General features: G+C 45.2%; 1 protein-coding gene across 5 annotated transcripts; it reads right to left on the reverse strand.

Annotated features, from left to right (window-relative positions):
- Nucleotides 1-466: 466 nt before the first annotated feature.
- On the reverse strand, nt 467-24,872 carry MAX (MYC associated transcriptional regulator X). Of its 5 annotated transcripts, XM_045810418.2 has the most exons (5): nt 24,602-24,856; nt 23,846-23,872; nt 16,281-16,388; nt 3,265-3,388; nt 467-1,997 (listed from the first exon to the last, which is right to left on the reverse strand). In XM_045810418.2, the coding sequence occupies exons 1-5, from the start codon at nt 24,635-24,637 to the stop codon at nt 1,810-1,812; spliced, it is 483 nt and encodes a 160-aa protein (XP_045666374.1). In that variant the 5' UTR covers nt 24,638-24,856; the 3' UTR covers nt 467-1,809. The 5 variants fall into 5 exon arrangements, with proteins under 5 accessions (XP_045666374.1, XP_087712143.1, XP_045666377.1 ...); XM_087856017.1 differs by lacking the exon at nt 3,265-3,388 and having other exon boundaries at nt 24,602-24,872; XM_045810421.2 differs by lacking the exon at nt 23,846-23,872 and having other exon boundaries at nt 24,602-24,855.

Below are 24,872 nucleotides of genomic sequence, written 5' to 3' on the forward strand. Positions count from 1 at the left end.
CTTTACCTCCAGCCCCTGGCAGCTCTGCTGTCTCCTCTTACTGTGGTGGAACTCTGCAGAAACTCAAGGACCTAGAGACCACCAGTCACCTCTGAATTGGGCATTCATTACCAGGAGAAACCCAAACCCAGCTCTGGGCTACCAATTCTCCCAGGGTCACTTATTTAGCAGGAACTGTCTCTAGAAATGTTGCCCTGGATAACCCCTTCCCTGTTGGAACTTTAAAAGCTACTATCCAATGAACAAAGTCACCACCACTGGCTTACCCACCCCTGGCCTGCTCAGCTGAGCTGAGCCCTTACAACGAGAAGGGCGTTGCTGTGACTTTCAGGAGCGCCAGATTCTGCAAGCCCACGTAAGTTATGTCTGCCCTTCTTTCTGCTTTCCCCATGGGCCCATGGCCTCCACAGGGCTCTTTCCTTAACCATTCTGGCCTCTGCAAGGGCAAGAAGACACCACCACCAAGAAGGATAAAATAAGTTTTTATTTATAGTCTTATAGTAAAGGGGAAAGCCTTAACTTGCAAGACAATTCTTGGGCAGTATGTACAACATACTTTTTATTTCCATGGAATGGAATCAAACACAGACTGGGACTACAGAGTACACGCTAGAAATCAGCAAATGCCAGGAACAGAGTAGGAAAAAGACAAAGAAATGAGGCCTAAACACACAAAACCCTTCACTGGGATCTGCTGACCGCAGCCAGGACCAGGGCTGGATCACACGACGGGAACGGGTTCCAGAACAGGTAGAATGGGAGTAGTGGGGTGAGGGTGGGGAAGGGTCCGCACTGGGGGGCGGGTTTAGTACCAGGTAAATTGCTCTTGGTATTTACATACAAAATCAGTTGGCTCTATTTCTTAGAAATACACACGGAAAGAAAGGAAGATTTGATCATTACTTTATGAATCTGTCGCTTTGCAATACCGACATCATCAGAAATAGGGACAATTCACTCAGATTCAAATTTCAGTAGCAGGAAATAAATATCAAAACATCATCACTGGCCCTCAATACAAAACCTTTCCCCGACCCGATCCTCCCTCCTTGTCCCACCCCCTACCACCCCTCGGCGGCTACCACTTCACTGCTGCCCGCTGTCCCCCACACATACCACACGAGCGTCACGCGGCCCTCCCTAAGGCTGGCTGAGAGAAGCAGGAGTGAAACAGGCCAAAGACTGTGCTGCAACTCTGTCCCCAATTGTTTTTATACCACAGACTTCTTCAAGGATCTGGTCTTTTAATAGGAGCGATAAATAGCTTTTTAGAAAAAAAAAAATCCTTAAAAAGAAGGGGGATTAATTCTGATTACTCCAAACCGGTCATCTTCTTAAAGTAGAGCAGTCCACAGATTCACAAAGTCTATCAAACAGAGGTGAGGGTGGCCTGGGAGGAAAGGCCTGGGAGGGGCAGGAGTCCTCCGGGCAAGTGCCCGGCAGGGCTGGAGGAGCTGGTGGCTGGTCAGGACACCATGTGCTCAGAGGTCCGGCCGGCCGTCTGTCCTCCACAGAAAAAGCTGCCAAGTTGGGGTGTTTTGGTTTAAAAATTCCTGGTGGGGACAGGGAACCCCTGAAGGGAAACGTTAAAAAACAAAAACTGTGGAAATGGGGAAGGAGACGAGAGCTGTTGTCCAAGAGCTTCTATGTAAAAATAAAATTAAAAAAAAAAAAAAAAAAAAAGGATAGAGAGAAAGAGGAAAAAAAAAAGTCTCTTAAATGGTTGTGAGGGTTCTAGGGCTGAACTGAAAGGAGGATGGGACGATGGAGGAGACAGACAGTTTGTATTGCTGGCCTGCCCCGTGGAGCTTAGCTGGCCTCCATCCGGAGCTTCTTCCTGCTTTGGGGCTCTTCGGGCTCCGACTCCGAGCTGGAGTCCGAGCCTCCATCGAAGGCAGAGATGGTGCTGCCCTTGGCGTTGGTGTAGAGGCTGTTGTCTGAGGAGGGGTAGTTGGTCTGCAGTTGGGCACTCGACCTCGCCTTCTCCAGTGCACGGACTGAAAGGCAACCAAGCAAGCGGGTTACAGCCTTCTGGAGACTGGGGGAGTAACCAAGTCTCAGCTCAGGGTCCAGCCTGTTCTTCCGAAGGGCTTGCTGGCCCCTGAGGCTCAGGGTGGCTCGGAAGTAACACCCTTCTGATGGCTGTTCCACCCACACGCTTCATTTCCCTCCTCCCTTCCCAGCCAGACCCGGGGGCCCAGTGGACATGGCCAGCCACTCTGCAATGCCACCTAACCCTAAAGAGAAGGCTTGTGATGTCACCGTCCTGCCATGGAAGCTGAGTGTAGAGACAGGAGCACAAGCTCCCTGTGGGACCCAGCAGTGCAATGACAGAGGAGAAGCTGGCCTGGTCATGCCAGGCTCCACAAGGGTGTGAAGGCCACACAACAGCAGGAAAGGATGACATCGGATGTGTCAGCCAAAGAAAAGTTTTGGCTTAGCTCTCTTGTACAAGATCCACTTGGAAAGACAAGCTGGACACTTGGAAGCAAGTCACCAATACACACAGAATACCTGGGCCTTTCGATACATAGCCCCTACATGCAGGCTGCTCGGCCCAGTAACCAACCCGCTGCCGCCTCCCGCTGCCCGTCCCTTGGGGTTCAGCTCATCTTGAGCCTGGAAGGTCAACCCGTTTATTTTATCTTATTTTATTTTATTTTATTTTATTTGAGGTGTTCTAACCCAGGTGGTTACTTGCATTTCCTTTTACTTGCATCTTCCATGAGGGAGGAAGAGAAGTGAATTCCCCAGGAACAAAGAACTTGATCAGCTCTCGCTTTCCCCTGTGGTTGTAGGAAAAGGCGGGTGTGAGCATTGGAGAACAGCATGGGCCTGGCCCATAGGCTGCCCTGATTGGACTACCATTGACAATGGGGAGAGCTCACTGTCCCTGAATGCCTGGAGTTTCTGGTACTTACACAGCACACTCCAATCCAAGGACCTCAAAGCTCTTTTGAGACACCTGATGCCAGGTGTGACCCCTACTGCAGGCAGAGCACCTGAGCCCCAAGAAGGGGAGAGATCAGGTCAGAAAAAAGTCTCCAAATGTCCAACCCCTAGACTCTACTGTTCCCTCACTGGCGGCTCAGGTCCTTCCTCAGGATGGTTCTAACACTCAACTATTCAGGCCCAAGAAGCAGGGCCGCAGCTGCTTATGAGCACACGCTCCGTAACTGGTTCTGACTCTGCAGGCCCAGGTGCGAAGCGCTGACCTGGCCAGAGCACAGCAGGGCCAGCAGCCCCACCAGCTCAGGGGCTCACCTTGCTGCTCCAGAAGAGCATTCTGCCGCTTGAGGTCATCAATATCTTGCTGGTGTGTGTGGTTTTTCCTTCGCATATACTGGATATACTCTGTGGCTTTGTCTAGGATTTGGGCCCGGGATGCCTGTTGCAATAGGAGAAAAAGCAAAGGGAACAAAATAAAGACCTAGTCCAAGCAGTGGGGAAACCACGCCTTTCTGCAAGAGCAGCCTGGGGGAATGGAAGCAGGAGGGTGAGGCGGGACAGGGCTGGCTGCGGAAACGGAGTGACTGCTGCCGAGAGCCTTCTTTGTGCCGGTCAAGGTGTCCAAGCTTCACACGGCTTACCCCACAGCAGCACGCTCTGAGAGGCAGCTCCACCACGAACCCGAGGCTCAGAGAACTTTACTGGTTTGTTCAGTCACCAGCTAGCTAGTGGCAGAGCCTGGATTCAAACTTGGAGCCATCTGACTCCTGAACTTGTACTCCTCCCACCCCCTCTGGTTCTTTAGGTTGCTTTCAAGTCTTCAGCCTGGCTACGTTTGAAAACATTAAAGCAGTACTTAACTGAGAGCTTACGCTACCCACCCTCTGCTAGGGAGAGACACAGGCAGCTGGGCCAGAGAGACAAGAGCAAGATCTCAGGGGGAGCCAGCTCAGAAATGGAGTAGGTGTAAAGCTTTTTATCCAGGTCCCTAGATTTCAGACAAACCCTGACTGCATTAACTATTTCCAACTGAGCCATGCTGCTGTGTCATTATTTCAGCCTTCCTGGCTGAAGAGACTTTAGTGAAAGCTGTCCGAGCTTGATGTCAACACAGGAAGGGCAGGAGATTGGGCCATTTCAGGAAGCAACCACACCTTTACCATGGCCATGGGCAGCCTAGGCACTGCCCTGTGAGAGGAACAAGTTGATAAGCCATTAAAATGGATGTCAGGTTACTCTGCCCCTGGAGGTCCCATATGCCTGAAAGAGTCCCTCCAGGTTGCAAACGTGGCCAGAGTTACTCACAGCCAGGCAGCTAACCAGCCAAACTGGCAGAATGGTACAAAGCCCAGAGGACCAACACCCAGGGCAGGGTAGTCTAGAAGCTGAGTGTGGCGTTCACGCCACTGAGGCTTCTAAGCAGTAGTAGCAAAGCTTCCCACTAACGGTGGGGCAGTACTGGACAGTTCTGTGTTACAATCCTAGCGGGTCCTAACCAACCAGAACACAACAGGGGAAATGGCAAAGAAAACATCTACACTCAGGATAGCAAAACTAAGTCCACTTGTATTAAATCCTGACAATCTCAACTTACATACCTCAGGCTGGGCTGTATATCAGAGAAGTTTGCAAGGCCTGGATTTATTCACCAGTCCTCACAAGGACTAGAACTTCCAGGCTTTCCTCTTATAGCATGCTTAAGGCAATTTCCTCAAAAGGAAACTGTTCATATTTAACCATTTTTATCTGCTGCAAATGATGTGCAAGGTACTGAGCAGACACTGTGGGGAAACAAAATGTATTAGTCATGGCTTCTTTGGCCCAGAAGCTTACTTACTATCTAGCTGAGGAGATAAATATATCTATACACAGACAAATCACAGGGCAGCACCAACAAGTGTAACTCGAGTAGTACAGATTAGAAAGGCCACGGGAAAGACGGTTTCTGGCTGGGGTGATTACCTACTGTGTGCCGGGCACTGGCCTTGGCTGTGTGTGTGTGCGCGTGCATGCACGGACACACACGTTAGGCTGAGGTGACATCTGTGGGAAAGGGTCACTCCGGGCAGGGAGAGTAGCACAGCAGGGGTACGAGGGTGGAGACTGAGCCAGGTATGTTTCTGGAGTCAGTCAGCTGCCGTAGGAAGAATGAGAGTACCTAGCAATGAGGGCTGGCAACCCTAGCTGCAAGGCTTCTTCAGATGCTGTTTCCCATTTCTGCTGAAGGGAACTTGCTAGGATATAATTATTAGGGGATAAAATGAAAAAAAGGGGTACATAATTAGAAAGGACTAATTGAAATACTCTGCTTCTCTGGAAACTAGCCATGGAATTTAAAAGTACTGCAGGATCGGTGGCAGAGTGTTGAGGAAGAGTTTAGGCGCCCAGGAGACAAGTGCATTCTGGGCTCTGCGACCGCAGACCTAATTTTTCTCTCCATGGCTATTTCTTTTCTGACTAGAAATTCTCTCAGATGCCACCTAGCCCTCCAAATTCTATGCACCCCATCAATGATCTAGCTGCTATGCATATTTTCACCCCAGTCTCTCTTTAAGTTTGCCTATTTTTTTCAACTAACAGTTCCGAGAAAGCAACACTAGCTCTTACTTAACGACTCACTTGCAGCTGGGACAAGGGAAAAACAGTAAGACTGCATATGTTCAGTGATGACTCTTCTTAACGAACGACCACACTGAGGAGCAGCCCATGTGCTCCAGTTTCTTCTTCACATAGTTATACAGGAAACCATGAAGTGAAAGTGAGCAGTGAGCATAGCACAACAAACCAAAGAGGTAAAATGATCCTGCAACTGATGGAAGTTTCCATTTCAGGGCAGTTTTCAGATGAAGATACAATTCACAGATGCTCAGAACAGAGGTCCCCAAACAAGGCTGGATTGGTATAAACCCAGCACAAGGCTTCCAGAAGGCTAAGCACAGCCCTTCCTCCGTCCCCTGCTGAGAGCACAAGTATCCCAGGCCACCCCTTAGCAAGTCCAAAAGAATGGTTCAAAATTAACTTTATTTTGCCCTACTTTGAGTACTCACCAAGTAAAATCCAAGAAAAAAATTAGAGCACAAACTACAGAATTCCCCCAAATTTACATGTGTGTCTAGTCCAGAGGTTGGGGGGTAGGGGTGAAAGCAAACTGTTGAAACTAGAAAATGCTAGACATCTAAAATCCCCTCTTCCTGGCTTTCCAAACCATATGAGATCATGTGCCCAGCCACAGGATTAAGGTGTGGGCAGGCCTTTCCGTGCCTTTAGGAGTCTCTACTATGTGAACAGTAGACAAGAAACAGACAAGAACTTCGGGCTTTATGGCTCGGACTGTGGAGTGGCCCCAGGCTTTATGGCATGGACTATGGAATGACCCTGGGCTTTCGGTTTCTGTCTTCTGAAATGCACTGTTGGCTGAATCAGCTCTGTGTGTGTGTGTGTGTGTGTGTGTGTGTGTATGTGACTGAGCAGATAGAACTTGGTAAGTCAGTGTGTCCACAGATGGACTGTTGCCTTTGGATACCTAGTAAGGACCTGGATAATTTTTTTCCTGCTAGTTTTTACAATCAAGATTTTAATTCTGATTCTGCCTTTCTGAGAAGAAACCAACAGGGCCTTGAGACAGCACACACTGTGGCTAAGGGGACCAAAGAGGTACTGGGCCTCTTACATAGCGGTGTGAGTTAATGAGAAGGGACTCTTCAGGCTCCTCCTCCACCTCTGGCAGTGATGCAGAAGTTCCCTGGACAGCCTTGCCCAGGTCCTGTTCAAAGGCACGGCCGCATTATGGCAATACGGATGATGATGAGGGTAGTGATGGCAGCAGCTAACACTTACTGGGTACTTATTAAATGCCAGATATCTTCATACAACCTGCTGATGTATTACTGCCCCTATTTTATAAATGAGGAAACTGCACAGAGCTCTAACTTGCTTACTAGTAGGTAGTCGAGTCAGGATTTGAACCCAAGCCTCCAGGACACCTCTACTTTGGGGGCACAGAGGAAGCTGTGGAAAAGATGAACAGAAGCGCACTGACAGCGCCGTCACCGAGAGGAGAGTCTGAGCAGCAGGGAAGGACAATGAAAGAATCACGGGACTTGTCTACAAGATGTCGGTAAAGAGCCAGGTAAGGACTGTTTCCTTGGAGTAGTCAGAGATTCGGTAAATCATCCTTGCACAGGTAATGAGCGTAGGGATGAGCTGAAGCTGAAGACTAGTTTTTTAGATTTAGGTTGAAAAAGTGAGAAATGAGAAAAAAGTAGCTTGTAATAACAGCAGCCATTGAAGGAAGATTGTTTTTCTTTTCCTTTTAAAGACAGGTAAAAACCAAACAGGCTTCTAGCAGAGAAACAGCAAAGAGAAAAAGCATAGTTTGGGAGAATGGACTGACTCCGGCCCCAGGGGAGGGCAGATGCGGGCTCCCAACAGTGCTGGTGGCTTCATTACCCAACAAGGGCACAACCAAAATGGACACAGGAGAAGACCCGGGGTGGTGCGGCTGAGGTGCCCAGCAGGTTCCTGTCCCGTCTCGGGCTCGTGCCACTGCTGCTTGCATGGTGGCACTCCTGCCCACAGCAACAAGGAGACAGAGGCAAGGGCCAGCCCAGCCCCCAGAGGCACCCACGTGAACGGAGCTGTACTCGGGAACGCAGGGCACCCACCCCATGCGCTGTAGCAAGAAACAGACGACATAGGTCACAAAAGGACCCAAGCCCAAGACTGATTCTAATTAGAACCTTCTTAAGGCCCCAAATGAACCTTGAAGTAGTTAACGCTAATGTTAGGATAAAATTCAAGGTTACTAAATCCCACTTAAGGTAGTAGCTCTCAAAATTTTTTACATAAGGCAAGAGTTCCACACGTTTCTGGAGATGTAAATCTTATTACAGTAATCTGGATTTGTTTTAGAAAGCAGGTGGACAGAGGTGAGGAAGAGAACGATAGCGCTAGAATGTTCACGGTAGGAACGCCACTGCTGTTCCCTAGGGTCCTAACCCTGACTCGAGAAGTAATCATCTAGGCCATATGTCACTCTTTCTCCTCAACTGTCAAAACCAGATCCTACCAAGCTGATGTTACCACTGCCTCGTTCCCCCAAGAACCAAAACGCCATATTCTGGGGAATGAAAATAGAACCGCTGCCTGCCTCACGAAGGGACATCTGTTTTGCACTACATATTTTAAGGAAACATAAAGCCATTATTTTCTGAAACCTGCACAAGCTTTTATACATATTAAGGTAAAGAGAAAGCTGGGGCAAAGCCGACATAGTTCCATTTAAATAAGCCAGCTTCTGAGAATAAAAATTAAAGAATCTGCACAATAAATCTTGGTCTACATTAAAATAGTTCATTCCAAAATGGAACCCCCATCAACACCAATAAGGGAGGCTGGAAGGCTGGGGGGTCAGAGCCAGCACAGCCACATGGCCCCTCAAAGCTTCCTGCTGGCAGGCCCTCCCCAGCCTGAAGGGCCATTTTATTGATTACTACAAGAAGGTAGTAATCATGCCCTTTAAGGGGCTTAAAGCCAGGAGTCAGACATTTGTTTAAGGGTCAACACAAATCATGTTTCGAACCTTGTATTCTTTTTCTGTGTGCCCTAGGTAGTTTGAAATGAAGGTGTGATATTTACTCATGAAGGAGAGAGGCACACAGTTCCCCAAAGAGGACATACAACTAGTAAATAAACATGTGGAAAAGGATTTAATCTCACAATAAACAAAATACAAAATCAATTACTACCTTTTGCCTACTAAAGTTAGTTCCCCCTCTCCAAAAAACTTCCAATAATGGTAAAATTGGAACTCTTAAAACACACTGTCAAGACTAGTCTTTACCAATATTGCATGATTTCACTCATATGTAGAAATTCAAGAAACAAAACAGAGGATCATAGAGGAAGGGAGGGAAAAATAAAATAAGACAAAATCAGAGAGACAAACCATAAGAGACTCATAACTACAGAAAACAAACTGAGAGTTGCTGGAGGGGAGTAGATGGGGGGACGGGTAACTGGGTGATGGGTATTAAGGAGGACACTTGATATAATGAGCACTGGGTGTTATTTGCAACCGATGAATCACTGAACTATATCTCTGAAACTAATAATACACTATATGTTAATTAATTGATTAAAAAAAAGACTAGTCTTTAGCATTTACTTTAAAAAATAAGAAATGAAAGAATGAAGACATGAAAACAATCATCTTGGAAAGCATATTGGCAACACACAGCAAAATCCAGATGTTCTTACTGCTAGACCCATCAATCCAACTTATAGGAATCTGTTCTATGGAAACTGTCACCTATACCAAGATGGTCATCACTACATTTCTTATATAATTAAAAACTGGGAACAACGTAACTGGCCAACAGAAACATGCCTAATGACTGAATATGAACACTCTATCAGTTGGGCAAAAAGCATCTTCTGTGATAACAACACATTTCACCCACGTAAAGCATGTATACAAAGAAATCAGAAGGGAATATACAGACTGACAATACCATCATTTCCTTGGTTCTTAGATTCCATCCATTATTCCATGAATTTAGCAATAGCAGCTTTTTGGGGGAGGAAAAAAAAAAGGAGGCAAGTTTCTTTTGATACTCACTGTAAGACAGCACCCAATTTTAGCCATATTAACATGGGGTGTGGAGTGGGGAGATACGTCTGAATTGCACCGTTGTCCAAATGGCTTATTAATAAGCACTTGAAATGTGACTAGACTGAGTTAAGCTGTGCTATTAAGTATAAAATACATGGGATTTCGTTGAAGTCATACTTATTTTTGCATATTAAGTTAAATAAAACATATTATTAGAACTGACCTCATCTGTTATTTTACTTTTTTACTATGTCAACTGGAAAATTTAAAATGCATTTGTGGCTCACATTAAACATGTACAGGGCAACACTTGTCTCAGAATCTTAAGAATAAAGGAAAAGTTATAGCTGTGTTAGAGAAAGAGGGTACTATTTTCTTCTTCCCATTTTCCTAAAATTTTTGCAATTTTGCTACAGGGAAAAAAGAAAAAGAAATACTGAAGGGAAGGCCTAGGAAACAATCCGGTATCCTTCCAAATCTCAATATGGAAAAGCATTAGAACAGCCTCCTGGCTCTCAAGTCCTCTCCACAGGAGTGAGCCCTCCCCTGCTCTGTACTGCAGAGAGTTCCAGAAAAATGGACAAGGCTTTTGCCCTCAAGGAGTGCACCCCTCAGGGGATAAGACTGTCACAGAGGGAAGGGACACACAGGAGAGGCTCCATGAAGGCCATGCCTGCTGGGACTGATGGGAGAGCAATATTGCGGGGTTCTCTGGGCGGTGAACTGCTTGATATGAGTTTGAAGGCAGGCAAGGAGAGAGACAGACTGCCAGGGGAGGCTCAGGCAGGGAGAAACATGGCGGCACTCCAGCAGGAAAGAGTGCACGGGTTGGGGGGGCCCTTGTGCGTGGGTCTTTTCACTGTGAAACCCTGATGTCCTCTGGGTGGTTAAGGCTGAAGTTGGACCTTGAGAAGAGGAAAGAACTCTGATAAATGACATTCTTGGGGAAACAGAGGAGGGTGTACACCTCTCCACAATAAGGGAAGGAGGAGAAAACAGCAGGAAGGCAAGGTGGGTACCTTATTTAGAGCACAGAATGCCAATCTTTACCTTGATGGGCGCTGAAAAGCCTTGGGAAGGTTTTCAGTAGTACATAAATACAGTTTACAAAGAATTCAATAAATCAATACATTTACAGTTGCTAAACCCAGGGCTCAATGGAGACTTGCGCAACTATGGACAACTTAAATTTTTGAAAAAATTATGTTTTCAAAAGATCTATTTATTTATTTTCAGACAGAGAGAGAGCGAGCACGCACGCGTGCATGCATGAGTGGGAGGGGCAGAGATGGAGAGGGAATTTCAAGCAGACTCCGCAGTGAGCATGGAGCCAGACACCGGGCTTGATCCCACAACCCTGAGATCATGATCTGGGCCAAAACCAAGAGTTGAACACTTAACTGGCTGCGCCGCCCAGGTGCCCTGTTGAAAAAATTAATTTTGAAGAAAATAACTGCCTAGGTTGGAGTCTGGCCAGGAAATAACCTTAATAAGTAATGAGGTGAAATGGTTAGGGCTGTGGCTTACTTTTTATTTAAAAGACAATCCCTTCAGCAGCCCCTACATGACACAGAACAGTGCTGCTGAGTGAACGGCATGCCTTAAAAGGTGCCCGCTGGGATGAGCATCTCCCAGTACAACCGGCCAGGTGGATGGGGGCTTCCAGCCTTTGGTTAATAAATACTCAAGACACCCTGCTGTGTGCCAGGCACTGAGGGAAGAAATAGGACCGAAAGATGTTTTCCCTACCTTCATGGTACTTCTTATGGTGCAGCATGGCAGATGGGCACACAGTCACCGAGTATCCACACAAATACATGTACAATTACAAATGGGATAAGTGCCCCAGTCACAGCGCTGAGTGAGTTTAACAGGAGACTGACCTTCAGCTGTAAGAATTGTCAGGTTCCCTGGTATAAGGGAGCTACTTGCTATCAACACCTTAACATGTTAAGAAAAGCAGGCTTTAAAATGGAAATGAAGCAGATTAGCTCAGTATTTTAACCTCTTATTTAATGCTCAGCATGTTATCTTATTATTGCTAAGTGGTAGGTATAAATCCTCTCTCCCAACAAGAGAACAAGACCCTCAAGAGGAGACACTGTCTAAGATACCTTTTGAACCCCTACAGTATTCACATGGGTCTTGGGTCTTAATTAAACAGGTGCATACAACCACATTGGCTATTGCTGTTTTGCTCAAGGACTGAGTAAGCCCGCGGTTTCCTCTGGTGCCCTCACTCCATAGCTGTGTACTGGGAACTACCACGTGCCAGAGTCTTTAGTAGGAGCTGACTGGGGCAATGCCCTCATGTTCTCACCCAAAAGGAAGGAATTCTGAACTTAACGCTCAGTAGAAGAAACCCTAGTTTTATTTTCATCTTAGGTTATATTATCTCTTTTTATTATTTAAAAAAATATTTTTAAACGTTTTATTTATTTATTTGACAGAGCATGAGCACATGCATGCGTGTGCGCAAGCACAAGCAGGGGGAACAGCAGGCAGAGGGAGAGTGAGAGGCAGGCTCCCTGCCAAGCAGGGAGCCCGATGTGGGGCTTGATCCCAGGACGCTGGCATCATGACTTAACCGCTTAACCGACCGAGCCACCCAGGCACCTCTATATTATCTCTTTTTAACACAGCTCTATCCAGAAAGGAGAAGTCCATAGCACAACTGCCTGAGACAGCAATTAACTATTAAGATAAACAGGCATTTAGGAAGAGACTTAAAAGATGAGAAATTTCTCTACACCACTGGACAGCTACAAATGGCAATGCTGTCACATTCATCACTAGAGTCAATCATGCGAAGGAGACAGTGAGATTGGACGCTATCGGGCTAACTTATGGAGCAGCGGGCAGAATGACCCCCCCGTGTGAAGGCGAGCTGATGGGCTGGTCACCAGGTCTTGATCCCGAATAAACAGGATGAGCTCAGTGCCAGCAAGACACTGGGCAACACTCCCTAGGACCCAAACTAGCACCCTTAAAACAAATAATAATTCTGCTAAAAAAAAAAAAAAGTAATGTCTTCCTACAGAACAGTTGTTCTTTTTTTTTTTCTTAAAGATGTTATTTATTTGAGAGAGAGAATGAGCAGGGGGAGCGGCAGAGGGAGAGCGAGAAGCAGGCTCCCCGCTGAGCAGGGAACCTGACGTGGGGCTCAATCCCAGGACCCCGGGATCATGACCTAAGCTGAAGGCAGATGCTTAACTGACGGAGCCACCCAAGCACCCTTAGAAAAGTTGTTCTTGCCCTTACTCCCTTTCTCTGGTTGACCGGCTGATGGTTCTATTTCCATCCCATCTTTCCCCATGGGATGTCCAGTGGAAGAACCACAGCGGAAGTAAGAGACTCAAACAAGAGTTCAAGAGTCTACTTGCTATCACTGGGACCTATGGCGAAACCCAAATGGACCACCAACCAAAATGGTCTATTTCTCAGAGAAGCTACGTGGGCTCAGAAAAATTTACAGACTTTAAATGATCCTCAACTGTCTGAACTTTAGTGTCACCTATGTATGCCACTTCAGGAGAGTATTCTAGTAACAATAGCCCTGGTATGACATATTGCCAAGATTACTGGTTCTACCTAGGGGAAGCTCCCAATGTAAAGATATAAGTATTTAAGCAAGATGTCTTCAAATATCCTCAAGTTGTTTACCCCTCCAGTGTGGTAGAAAGATTGACCTCAGCGATCGGCAGGCCTGCATTCTCGTCCCTGTCCAGCTACAGATGGGGATCACGATCTCAAGCTTGCTTCCTCATCTCTGATACAGTGATGACGGCAGGAACAGCAGTCATAGCAAATGTCCAATTCTATTAGTATAAAACCTCACAGAATCGTTGTGCTTACTTTCACGTTGCAACAGAGATGTCGGTTATTACGGATTTTTTTTTTTTTTACACTATGCAAAAGGTGACTTTTTATAATATTTATGTTACAATAAAAATAAAGAAAACAGAGGACAGAGTCCGGGTCTCACATTTAAAACTATTTTTTTTAAAAATACAAGTATCCCTCACTCTTGCTTAAGATCCAATTCACCCAGTATTGGTTTTGCTTTAAAAATCAAAAAGCTTAGAATATGTGTGATAGGTAATTCAAATATTACGTGAGAAGTCAGCTGGAACTTAAAGATGCTCAAAGCAAAAGAGACTGGAGGCCTGCCCGGCAAGAACTGGATCTGAGCTCCTCCAAACTCACAATTATTTACATAATGTTGCAACCTTAATTACTGCAATACAAATCAAGAATTAGCCAATTTCCTTTGGTTCAAATACCATATTTTTAAAAATTGCAACATTTAGTGAGCACTGGTTAGACTGAGAGGCAAAGTATTCTTTCTGTTAGACTCCCTCCAGCATCTGTGAAACAATGCTGGCAGACAAGAAAAATCATACAGATGGTGGAATTCAGGTGGGAAGGGGCTCAGCGTGACTTTATTCATGCTTAGTGTAAAATATCTGGATTATAACACAGAACAGGATTCTGAGATGAGAAAGGCACCTGGTCAATTCCCACACTAGGGTTTTTTTAATGGGCTCCAGATAACCTGGCCCCTCGACCACGCCTCTCCCCTAGTCTTGCTACTTCTGTGACCTCATTTTCTGCCCCAGTCCCTTCACTCATTCCACCCCAGCCACTCTGGCCTCTGTTCTTGACAGCCCAACGATGCTCCCAGACAGATGCCTGGTTCTTCCTTTCACTTCCTTCAAACCTTTGTTCAAATGTTGCCTTGCCAGTGAGTTTTCTTCTCTGCCCTACTGAAAACTGCAACCCTTCCTTCCCTGTTTAATTTTCTCCATAGCACTTATCTGACATGCTATATATACATAATGTTATTAGTTCACTTTCTTTCCTCACCAGAATAAGAGCCTCTGCTTGTGTGGTTTGTTCCCTGCTGTTTCCCTAGTATCTAGAATAGCTCCCGGCATGCAGCAGACCCTCAATAAAAATTTGATGAATGGAGTGACTGAATAAATGAATGGGCCACAACAAATGACAAACTATTCAGTTTGTAAGGCTACCAAATGTAAACTGTTAACTTCCTTGAAGAAACGGGACAACAGGATTTAGGATACTGTGATTTTAAGGACTTAAAGAAGAACGTTATGGCAATGCAAAATATGGTGGATAAGGAAAAAGGTATAGTTGAGCTCCTATGACGAGCTTCTCCCAAAGTGTTCTCCAACTTAAGAATGCCTAAGAATCACCTGACTGCTTGTTATAAATATAACCCCCCCCCCCCCCCCGCCTGCCTCCAGAATGGCAGTCAGTAGTGAATCCAAAGGGAGTGAGCCACAGGCCACCTCTTAGGAAACACTGCCTTGGTGCCACTCCTGGTCAGATTTGAGACTTAAGGGAGCTCTGTCCTTTTAGTTCACCAAAGCTGTTTTAACTGATACCACGGCATATGAATAAGCACTGTCAACAGCTCAGACAAGCACAAGAGATAATTCTCTGCATGTGGGTACTCTAAAAGGATGAGTCTGTCTCTCCATCATAAAAATTTCAAGAGTGTTGTGCCCAGGAATGTTGTTATTCTAGGTAAGCACCTTAGTTCAAGGCCACTAAACCAAGTTCACACTAAGAAGGCCTAACCCATGGCAAATTCTGGTTTTGCAATACTAGGTATTCACATGGCCTGTTTTGTTTTTTTCATGAAGGTCAGACCTACTCCGTGCTTCAGCCACACCTTAGATAAGGTATAAGGCACATGATTTACCAGACCGGCAGTATAAACAAAGTGAAACTACAATGGTTCTAAATTTGATTCTGGATAACCAAACTCAGGACCCCCATCCACAGAGCTAAATCAGGAGAGTCATTCAAAGCGTACCTCAGAGCAACGGTTTTTCTCAAAAATAGGTGGCTTTAAACACTGGACCACTGAATAAAAAAAACACAGGTCCTCTTTCCAGTCTGCCATTCATACCTCTGGATTGCTGTGGAGAGCAGCTGGCTACATTCTACGTGAAGGATATAACTAACTGTACAAACAGATGTTTTCTCCGAAGTCCAAGAAGTGACCCTAACCCATAGGCTTTTTACTCAAAGCTTCCAACTTTGTTTTTCAAATGTAGAAACAGCTGGTGCCTACCTCTCCAGGGAAAACATTAGTTTCTGGAAGGCCATCAGTGGGGCGGAGGGAAGCAAAGACCAGTTATTTTTTTCTATTTCATATGGACATCTATCCTTCCTTAAGTCTTTTGTCCCACAGCTTAAAATGCTCTTTATATGCCTTGAAATAACAGCTGCTGGAACTGGAAGATCATCGGTGTCCAGGTTGGTTCACATACACTCCCTGAGAGGTCTCATTTAAAATAAGTACTAACTTCGAACCATACGAAAGAAATTCTCATGGAGGTCTAGGGAATCATTGACTTCAAAAATCCTTCATGTTATCCCAAACTTCTATGGACTGTTCTCTGTACTGTGTAGTTCTAACCATTTCTTGAATGAGTAATTTATTATAAATAATTCTCATTTTAAAGGATAACTCCTACTAATGTCTTAAAAGCAGCTCCATCACATCTGTCATTATTTGTTAAGAACAAAGTAGGTGTGTAATGATACCCCAAAGAATCAAAAATGAAGGAAATCACATAACTGGAATATCTCTGATTCCATTTCTTTCCAGACAGGTGAGTGCCCTGGTAAGCCCCTCAGCAAGTTTCAAATTAGTGGTGGCCATCAGCTTTCTCAATAAACTCACCTTCTCTCCTTGGAGTGATGGGACCGAGTCCCGCAAACTGTGAAAGCTGTCTTTGATGTGGTCCCTACGTTTTCGTTCCAGTGCATTATGATGAGCCCGTTTGTCAGCCTAGAAGAGTGGGAGAAAGAGCACATTAGCAATGTCACTCCTTTTGCTTGGTATAGGTGGGTGGGGAATAGCCTGGAGGTATATGCTGTCAGCGCTGTCCCTGGCGATTGGGCTGGGAAGGATTTGTCGAGGTGGGCAGTTAGGAGTCTCCAGAATTAGGATCTGCTAAAGGGGGAGAAAGGGGTGAGCAAGGCTTGCGACAGGAACATCCAAAGTAGCTCGATGCATCCAGCTCATGCATAAGTAAAATAAAAGTTATTCACAGGGACAAAGTGTAATTCTGCAACATCAGTCTTCCCCCACAACTTACTTATGTGACAGAACAGCCGCCAGTCCACGGTTGGGAAGTAACCAGGGAAAAGCTCTAGGGGGCCCCTTTATAAAATGTGATCACCCCCACTGTAAAAGATTTCCCATGGTGGGTGCCCAGGAAAGGAGTAAGGTCACTGGTGCAGTGTTTCTTTCCATGTGAATCCCATGAGTCTGCTCTGGTCTCCACCTTGCTAAAAGTGACTAATTTACGACCTGCTCACCAAATTCCACAATAGAAACTAAAACCTCTAGAAAACCCAGATGCCATGAATCTGAGATTACGACAGAGCTGATAAAGACACCAACCACATTCTGAGCTCCTGCTTTTTTAAAGTGGATCCACGGTGCTATCCTGCCAAGGGCTTCCCCTCACACACACTGTGCCAGAAAGGTTGTTCTTAGATAGCAAATCATCTGACACCCACATGCTCTGAATAAATTTCCTCAGGCACCTGTGACAGGTCAAGTTTATCTGGCAGTATCTAAATACCCACGGACCAAAGTCTTTATCCTGTCCTACTTAGCATCACAAAGAACTATCAGCTGGAGAAGGGCGAAGACTGGCGACAAATCAGCAGCGGCAAAATACTCTGGCTTCAGGCAAAAGAGAATGCTGGAGAGCACTGCAAGAGAGCTTCAGCAGATCCCTAAAAAAAAGAGCATTTCCCTCCAAATGGAACACAGATGCTTAACTTAGTCTAAAGCAAGAACTTTTATCACATCCACACTTTGGGAATTATGGAAAATAATATACTCTGAGAATTTACCCTGAATATACAAGGTTGCACTGAGCTAACCTAGAGAGCAAGTCTGTATATGGAAGTTTGAGTAGCTTTAACCTACCCAGAGAACCAGGAATTTTACATATGAAGCAACAAGAGTAAATAACTTGGCTTAGCACAAGAATGCCTCAAATGAATCCTTGTACTAGACAAGATGTACAGACAAAAATCCATAAAGACAAGAGTTGTGGGAATAAAAGGACTTGAAATTCTCTTATCTAATCCTAAGTCTGAGACTATAGAGAGGAAGAGGCGGCTGGGAGCAGCTGTGGCAATTGAAGTCACTTCCTGGTCTCTCAAGCACAACACCTCACCTACAGCTCTACTGAACTGGACACCTGGTTCCCATCAAAGCCATGGCTCTACATAGCATAGCAACTCATTTTGAGGGCAGATGCCCGGGCACTTCTAAAACCCTTCTAATCTTGTTAAGTCTGAATTCCTGGTAAAGTGTTTGCTGAACTCAGTGACACATGGAATGTATAGGGAAACTGAGGGAACGATCAAGTTTGGACACCAGATAACTTGAGGCTAGAGGGATATGCACTGTATCACACAGCATTAGAACAAGAATGTCAATGCCTTCTAACAGCAGTATGAAATAACTTGAAGGAATTAAGGATATTTAAGTACCTAGTCCTTTCCTAACTTACTGTCCCCTCTAGTGACCTCCACGGGTAAGGTGGGCTGAGCTCTAACCTGGATACACCTAGAGCACTGAGAAGGTGGAGATGGCATTTGGCATCTACCTTCCTCTCCATTGTTTGCTACGTACTCCCAGGATGGTTTATTTACATGCAAATTAATTGCCCAGCTTTGGTCTCCAGCAACAGCTCAAGATACTCCTGTCTACTAAATCACCCTGATTGCTGGCCCTCCTCCCGGCTTAAGAGCTGTGCACAGAAGCAGTGACAGGAGAGTTACCCACAATTCCTCTTGTTGATACAAATAAAATCCTAATTGTCTGTTTTCTTTCTGGGAGAGTCCTGCAAATCTCAAAAAGTTAGAATCAAGTTGGAGTTGGTTTCACTCAGGCCTGCACTAGAGGGTGGAGCTAGGTATAACCTAACACCAAAATCATCCCCGCAATGCACTACCCCCTTCCCATTCACTGAGCCCTGAAAGGACGCAAACGGACAAGTCTTTTGGTTAGAGGATTGTTAAGTGAACTTGGCTGTGGACCATCAGTAGAAATCTTGGCTTCTCATCTGGGGAGCCAGCCAAGTTTGAGAAGTTGGCTCAACAAGGAAAGGCAGCAGTCCACTGCCTGGTAGAAAGCCTGGGCTGGGGACTGTTGTTCTCGAAGTAGTGGATGGAATTTCTGTGGTGCTTCCAGGCCCAATTTAACTAGCAGAAGAGTAGAATCTTAGACCAATCCCTGCTGCCATGTCCATCCCCAAGCTGCTACTCTTAACCAGAGTCAATTTCAAAGCTCTCAGAGACAATGGCAATGATGTATTTTCTCCTCCCTAGGCCTCATTTGAAAGAGCAAGTTAAAAATATGCAGAACTAACATGCCGAACTCCAGGCAACTATATACTAAATGATACCTCTAGTGGCTTGAAAGAGCAGATGAAAAACCTTTACACAAAGCTGAGAATTCTATTCGGGAAACATTTCCAAACCACAGAGATCCATCCAGCCCGATAATAATGCTCTCCTGTCCCCCACTTCAAATCATCTAAATGGAGGGCCAGTTGCCAGGCTTATCACTGCTTTGTTAACGGTCTTCACTTGCTGGCAACCCTTTTTGAAAGGGCCAAGATTTCAGAGTTGAGAATGAAAAACAGGGTAAAGACGTGCAGTGCAAAGCATCTGAGATCCTCCCACAAACTCAAAACTAGTTAAAAAATGGGGGGGGGGGCATGGGGGAAGGGCTAAAGAACTGTGTGTCTTAAACAAATAAAGCTCAACTCAGAAATTAGCCAGCTTTCTGTCGCCTGTACTGAGAAAGATGTTAGATAATGAAAACAAGTGGTACCAAACAAATTCTAGGAGACAGCAGAGGTATTTCTGGGCTGCACAGCAGGCCCCAAATACCTCCCTCTTTACATCCTATAGGAGCAGTGGCTGGATGCTGTCACTCTTCAACTTCACTCAATTTGGAGTTTCTGCCAAAAAGCCCTTCCTTCAGGCATCCCAGGCTAACAGAAATCCTGAAGGGCTGTGTGATACTGAAGAGTGGCCCACAGATGCTCATCAGGAACTCCAGTACCAAACCGCTTCCAGCTCTGACGTCTCTGCCAAGGTTTGTACTCAGCCTCTCGGTTTTATTTCCACCAAACTTTCCACACTGGCAGCCAGAGCACAAATCTTCACCTACAATTTGTCCACCTCTGACACTAACAAGCACGTGTATCTTAAGTGTTGTTAGATGCTGAAAGCAAACATTATTTTATTAGCCAAGACGTTGCTAAACCGGCAGGAGGCTATTCAAGCTAAGGAGGTCTGTTCAAAATTGAGGGGAATCTCTTTAAATTATTTCCTTCCAACTTATTGCATAGAGAATGCATCTTCATTCAAGGCATTACATCAGTTAGCAGCCTTGTTTCCTGCAAGTTCTAGGTAGGAAAATAGCATGGGGAAATAAATGCTCCATTATTCAAGGACGCACAAGGTTCTTTCTCCAGAAAAATGATATTTCTTTCAGGCTACTTGACATCTAATGCCATCTATAAGGAGAATCTCAATTCCCACATTAAAAATGCTCAGCCTATACCACTAAACATCTACTGCCTTTAAGGATTTCAAAGGTTGAATTTTAGAGAGGAGTGCTGCTTATTATTAATAAGCTATTCTTATTAAACACAAACACGGAAAATACACAAGTTCAAAATTCTCATCAGAAAAGATCTATTCATTACTTCTGATGGCAAGCAGATAGGACAAATAAAGCTGAATTTCTAAGCAACTTTATTCATTTTAATCAACATGAAAATTGCAACATGAAATAACAGGCAGCTAGGATGAGAAACTCAAGAAGGTCCTTAATAAAAGATATAAATTTCAACTTTCCAACACCTGTCCTGCTGGAAGCAGACCGCCTGCTATGTATTTCTAACATCTACTAAATACATGTTTTTGAGGCTTTTCTTTTTTTTATTATCATTTGGTGCCTGAAAGAACCTGGGAATGCTATGATCCAAATATGCTGTCAAACCATAGCCATTTAAGAGAGCAAAAATGCCTTGATCATGCAATTTTAATTGAAAACCAAGCTGGATTCCATGATCAACTAATTCCCCATTACAGGCATCTTGATAAAGAACTTTAAAACATAAGATCGCCCTTTCCTCTAACAAACAGGCGTATTTAGGAAGCAACCCTGGCATCTCCGCATCACTGTTGACATTCTGAAGTACACACAAAGTACATGCAGCGTACAGCACTTCTGAGACGCAACCAGTTCCAGGTAAAACAGACAGTCGTTTCCTGAGGAAATTCCAATCTCAGAGGCGACCAAGCTCATTCCCTTCTACCTAGATTACAATTCCTAAAGAAGCAAAGAGCTCTGAGAAGTTAAAAATATTTCCTATGAGGAACGTCCCCAAGTGAAACTGCACCAATCTGTTTTCACACCCCCAACATACACTGTAACTGCAACATATTCAGCTGATATGGAGGATAAGCTGCTGAAAAAGGCTTTGGGTTTCCCTCCTAACACACCAACCCTACATTTCTCGTATACTTTCATTTTTCCCAAAAGGAATTTCCCAAACACAAATAAAACAAAAGGATCACTCTGTATGAAACATACCTGTCCCAGAAAATTATCTTTAAAATGTAACCTCCTCCCTCCAAAAAATAGTAACATAGCATCGGTGGGATTGTGAGGCGTATAAAATTCAGTAATAAAAATACTGTTTGGGATTATTTCCTTCAATAAAGCTTATTGGTCACTGGAGAAACTGTTTTCCGTTTGCAATGAGGCAACAGAAAAAAATATTCGTCAAATCAGTTTCACTTTCTGTTATAGTTAGCCTCACTTCCTAACTGTCCTTGCTGAGAATCTTACGTTTCTCACACAGCAAGTCTGTACCTACTGTAGTAACATTATAAAACACAAATGAGGGCCTCTTTTTCCATTAGGCCCACAGAACCTTTTCCAAGTAACTTTTTAAAAGGTCTTCTATAGTCCTAAATACTTGTTCAGTCCATATCCTTTTCTGAATTAATACCAGCTTAAGAACAGTCTCCCCCAAATTTTAAAAAATATTTTATTATCTATACTAAATGGCAGGAAATAAACTGATGTATTCAGAGGAAAAGAAAAACCCCAAATCCTTTTTACCCTACTTTTCACAGTAATTGTTTGATGTACTATAAAATTTATCTATTGCTGCTTCTCTCTGTGCCACTGTGATTATTTTGTGCCAGGTAATATTTAAAACTCTCAGCAAGTAGACGTGTCAAATTAAAAACAGAGGGTCAAATCCACTCCCACTGCCCACCTCCCCAAATCAAAGAGAAAAATCCTAGGCACCTTAACACCAAACTAAAAATATCTAGAAAAAAACAATGACATTAGCATTCTAGGAGAGTGGAAACATTTTAATAATTTAATAAAGCAATTTACATCAATACCCATGTGGATGGATATTTTGAAAAGCAGAAAGCTTTCAAGAACTGTAAGCCAAACTTTCACAAAGAAAACTTTCTCTCACTGGAAAGCCAATGTAATTCCAAGTCAAATAATGATTCTGCAAAGAAGGCCTAACCAATCCCTATCCTCCAATCCTGATCAAGCCCTGAGGCACATTTTATAACTGGAGACTTGTGGGGGCAAAAAAAAAAGTGTTTTAAATAGACTGGATCCCAAACATGAAACTCCACATTCACATTATTAAGGATCAGAGTGACCAGAAAAAAGAACTGGATTTCCAAATACATGCATAAAGGTAAGTGTCTGACAATATTTCAAGGAAAAATAAAAAAAAACAAGCTCTTTTTAGTGATTATTACCCAGGGATAATTTTAAAAACCCTCTGGAACAACTGCATACTCCAGATTTTACAGAAAATATCAGCTGTCAATAAACAACATTTTTTCTTAATGCCTATCTGCTTGGACAACCTGCAGAAACTCTGCTTGCTCTAATGAAGAGCAGGAACAAGAAGGAGGACTTGCTTTTATCCTGGGATATCAGAGGTATCAAAGTGGCATCCTGCATATTCTAACAAGTTCCCAAACAACTTGGTTGTCCCACACGTCATTTCAAAAATCAGAAAAATAACATAAAAATCTGGATTTCTAAACTTTCTTTAAAAATAGGAAGATCTGGCAACAGTGAGCCCTTACTCCCACATAACAACAACCCACTGGAGTTTAGTGCTGCCTTTTCAGAAGAGACATGTGCAATCCAGAACCCCGTCCTCACCTCTGCTCTTTATTCCTGACGATCTTACTGCCTGGGCCCCCCAGAGGCATCTGAATTTTTGACCTCCATTCTATAAACTTCGTACCGTTCCCATCTGTCAAGTGTTAGAAACTCTGATGTACTTCTCTTCCTCTCTCTGACTCTGATTTATTTTGTGTCTATTCTTTTTTTCTTTCTCTAATCTATTCATGGAACACCCACAGTACTGTCCGACTGGAAAGGCATGAGATTAGCGTCAACCTAAATCCACAGAACCATCTACTGAGAACATTAATATCAAAACCCTGAGAAATCACTGATAACATTGTATGGTCTCAACCACCACCTTATAAGCAAATCTCTGCGATGCCACTTCTCCTCAACAATTTTTCTATTTTTTTAATACCTCTCCTTCAACTCAAATAGTCAGACCAGAATAAGCTGTTTGTGACACTTTCATATTCAACCTTTGGTTCCTCTACATTTCTGATTTTTGTATCAGAATAATACCAGGTTGTGCTAGATTCTATAGGTCTACAGCAGTCACATGACCACAGGACTTTTGGTTAAAGATGAATTTTTGCATGTGGCTTCAGCTTCACACAACTATGCATATATGGTTTAGAGCCTGCTTGTTCCAAAGTAAATCTGACTACTTTGCCCCGAAATAATAGTTTACTTCAGAATGACATTTCTCATTCTACACTTACATAGTGACAGCTAGATCCCCCACCTGGAAACTACAGAACGATTCATTTCTTTGCAAACAGCTCCTTTCACTCACCTACAGCACTGAAACTTATCACCTGAGAGTCTAGAATGAGGAGATTTGCAAACCCGCCACCCCCCACCTAGAACCCCAGAACAAGGCCCCGCCTCACCTTAGCGGTTAACAGGAGAGTTTACTACAGTATTAAGAATAATAGAACAATCTCTTTTTCTCTCTGACCCCAAAAAGGACTAGAACTGAACGGAAATGAAAATGAAATGGAGAGTAGGAGACGTACCGCAGATTGAAACCTCGGTTGCTCTTCCTGGAATAAGAGAGAAAAAAAAATAGAAAATATAGAAGTTATTTTTACACTTCACATTCAATAATAAGAAAGAAAATGCCGGCGGCGGAGGAAGCGGCGGGTGGGGAGTCAGCCCGACCCCCCTCTCTCCCTCCCCACCCCACGCCCCCTTCCCCCCAGCGGGATCCGGTAGCTGGGCAGGGGGGTCCCGAGCGCCGCCCCTCCTTCCGGGATCCGACTCTGGCCGGAGGGGGTTCAGAGCACTGTCTCCTCCCCTCGCACCCAGCTCGGGGCATCTGGGCACTCCCACTCCCTCTCCGCCCTCCCTCAACCCCCCAGTATCCGCGGGTCACGGGATGAGGGTGATTGCAGACCGAGGGGGCAGGTCCTGAGCGTCGTCCCCTTCCCCGGGATCCGGACAATGGGAACCCGGGCGCACCCCGTCCCAGTCCCCCGGATCCTGAGTGGGATAGGGTGGGAGCCGGAGGCCGCAGCAACGTCCTCCACCGGGGGAGGTGGGGGTCCCAAAGGCCGCGTGTCTCCACCCCACCTCCAGTCCCAGAAGGCCGCTCAGACTAGGAGCCCGGAGGGGAGCGAGCCGGGAGCGCGACGGAGGCGGTCCCAGCCGAGGGGGGGAAGGGGAAGGAGGAGGCAGCTGCTCGGCCCCCTGCCGCCGTCGCCCCGCTGAGAGCCCCGGCCGCTGTCCCCGCCTGACAACCCGCACGGGAAGGAAGAAGCCCCGGGACTCACGTCGCTCTCCACCTCGATGTCATCGTTATCGCTCATTTCCTACGGCCCAGGGAGCGGCCACTGCAGCGGCGGCGGGGAAGGGGGGAGGGGTGGAGGGGAGGGGGAAGTCACCGACAACAACAAGCCGAGTCCCCCCCCACACACACACACACTCACTCACTCACTCACTCGCTCTCTCACTCACACACACACACAACACGGGCGAGAACCACCTCCTCACTGCAGCACCGGATCAACGGCGGCACGCACGCCCGGTCGGCCCCCTGCCACG

Source organism: Ursus americanus, chromosome 26 (genome assembly GCF_024610735.1).
Source record: "Ursus americanus isolate L20-20 chromosome 26, mUrsAme1.1.p, whole genome shotgun sequence".
Lineage (NCBI taxonomy): Eukaryota > Metazoa > Chordata > Mammalia > Carnivora > Ursidae > Ursus > Ursus americanus.

What these genes read in the sequence shown, in the direction of transcription:
- MAX (XM_045810418.2), bottom strand. Translation starts at nt 24,637, where the DNA reads ATGAGCGATAACGATGACATCGAGGTGGAGAGCGAC. An exon ending in ACATCGAGGTGGAGAGCGAC is followed by an intron (nt 23,873 to 24,601) that starts GTGAGTCCCGGG and finishes CTCTTATTCCAG; the next exon opens with GAAGAGCAACCGAGGTTTCA. An exon ending in TGCTCTTCTGGAGCAGCAAG is followed by an intron (nt 1,998 to 3,264) that starts GTGAGCCCCTGA and finishes GTTGCCTTTCAG; the next exon opens with TCCGTGCACTGGAGAAGGCG.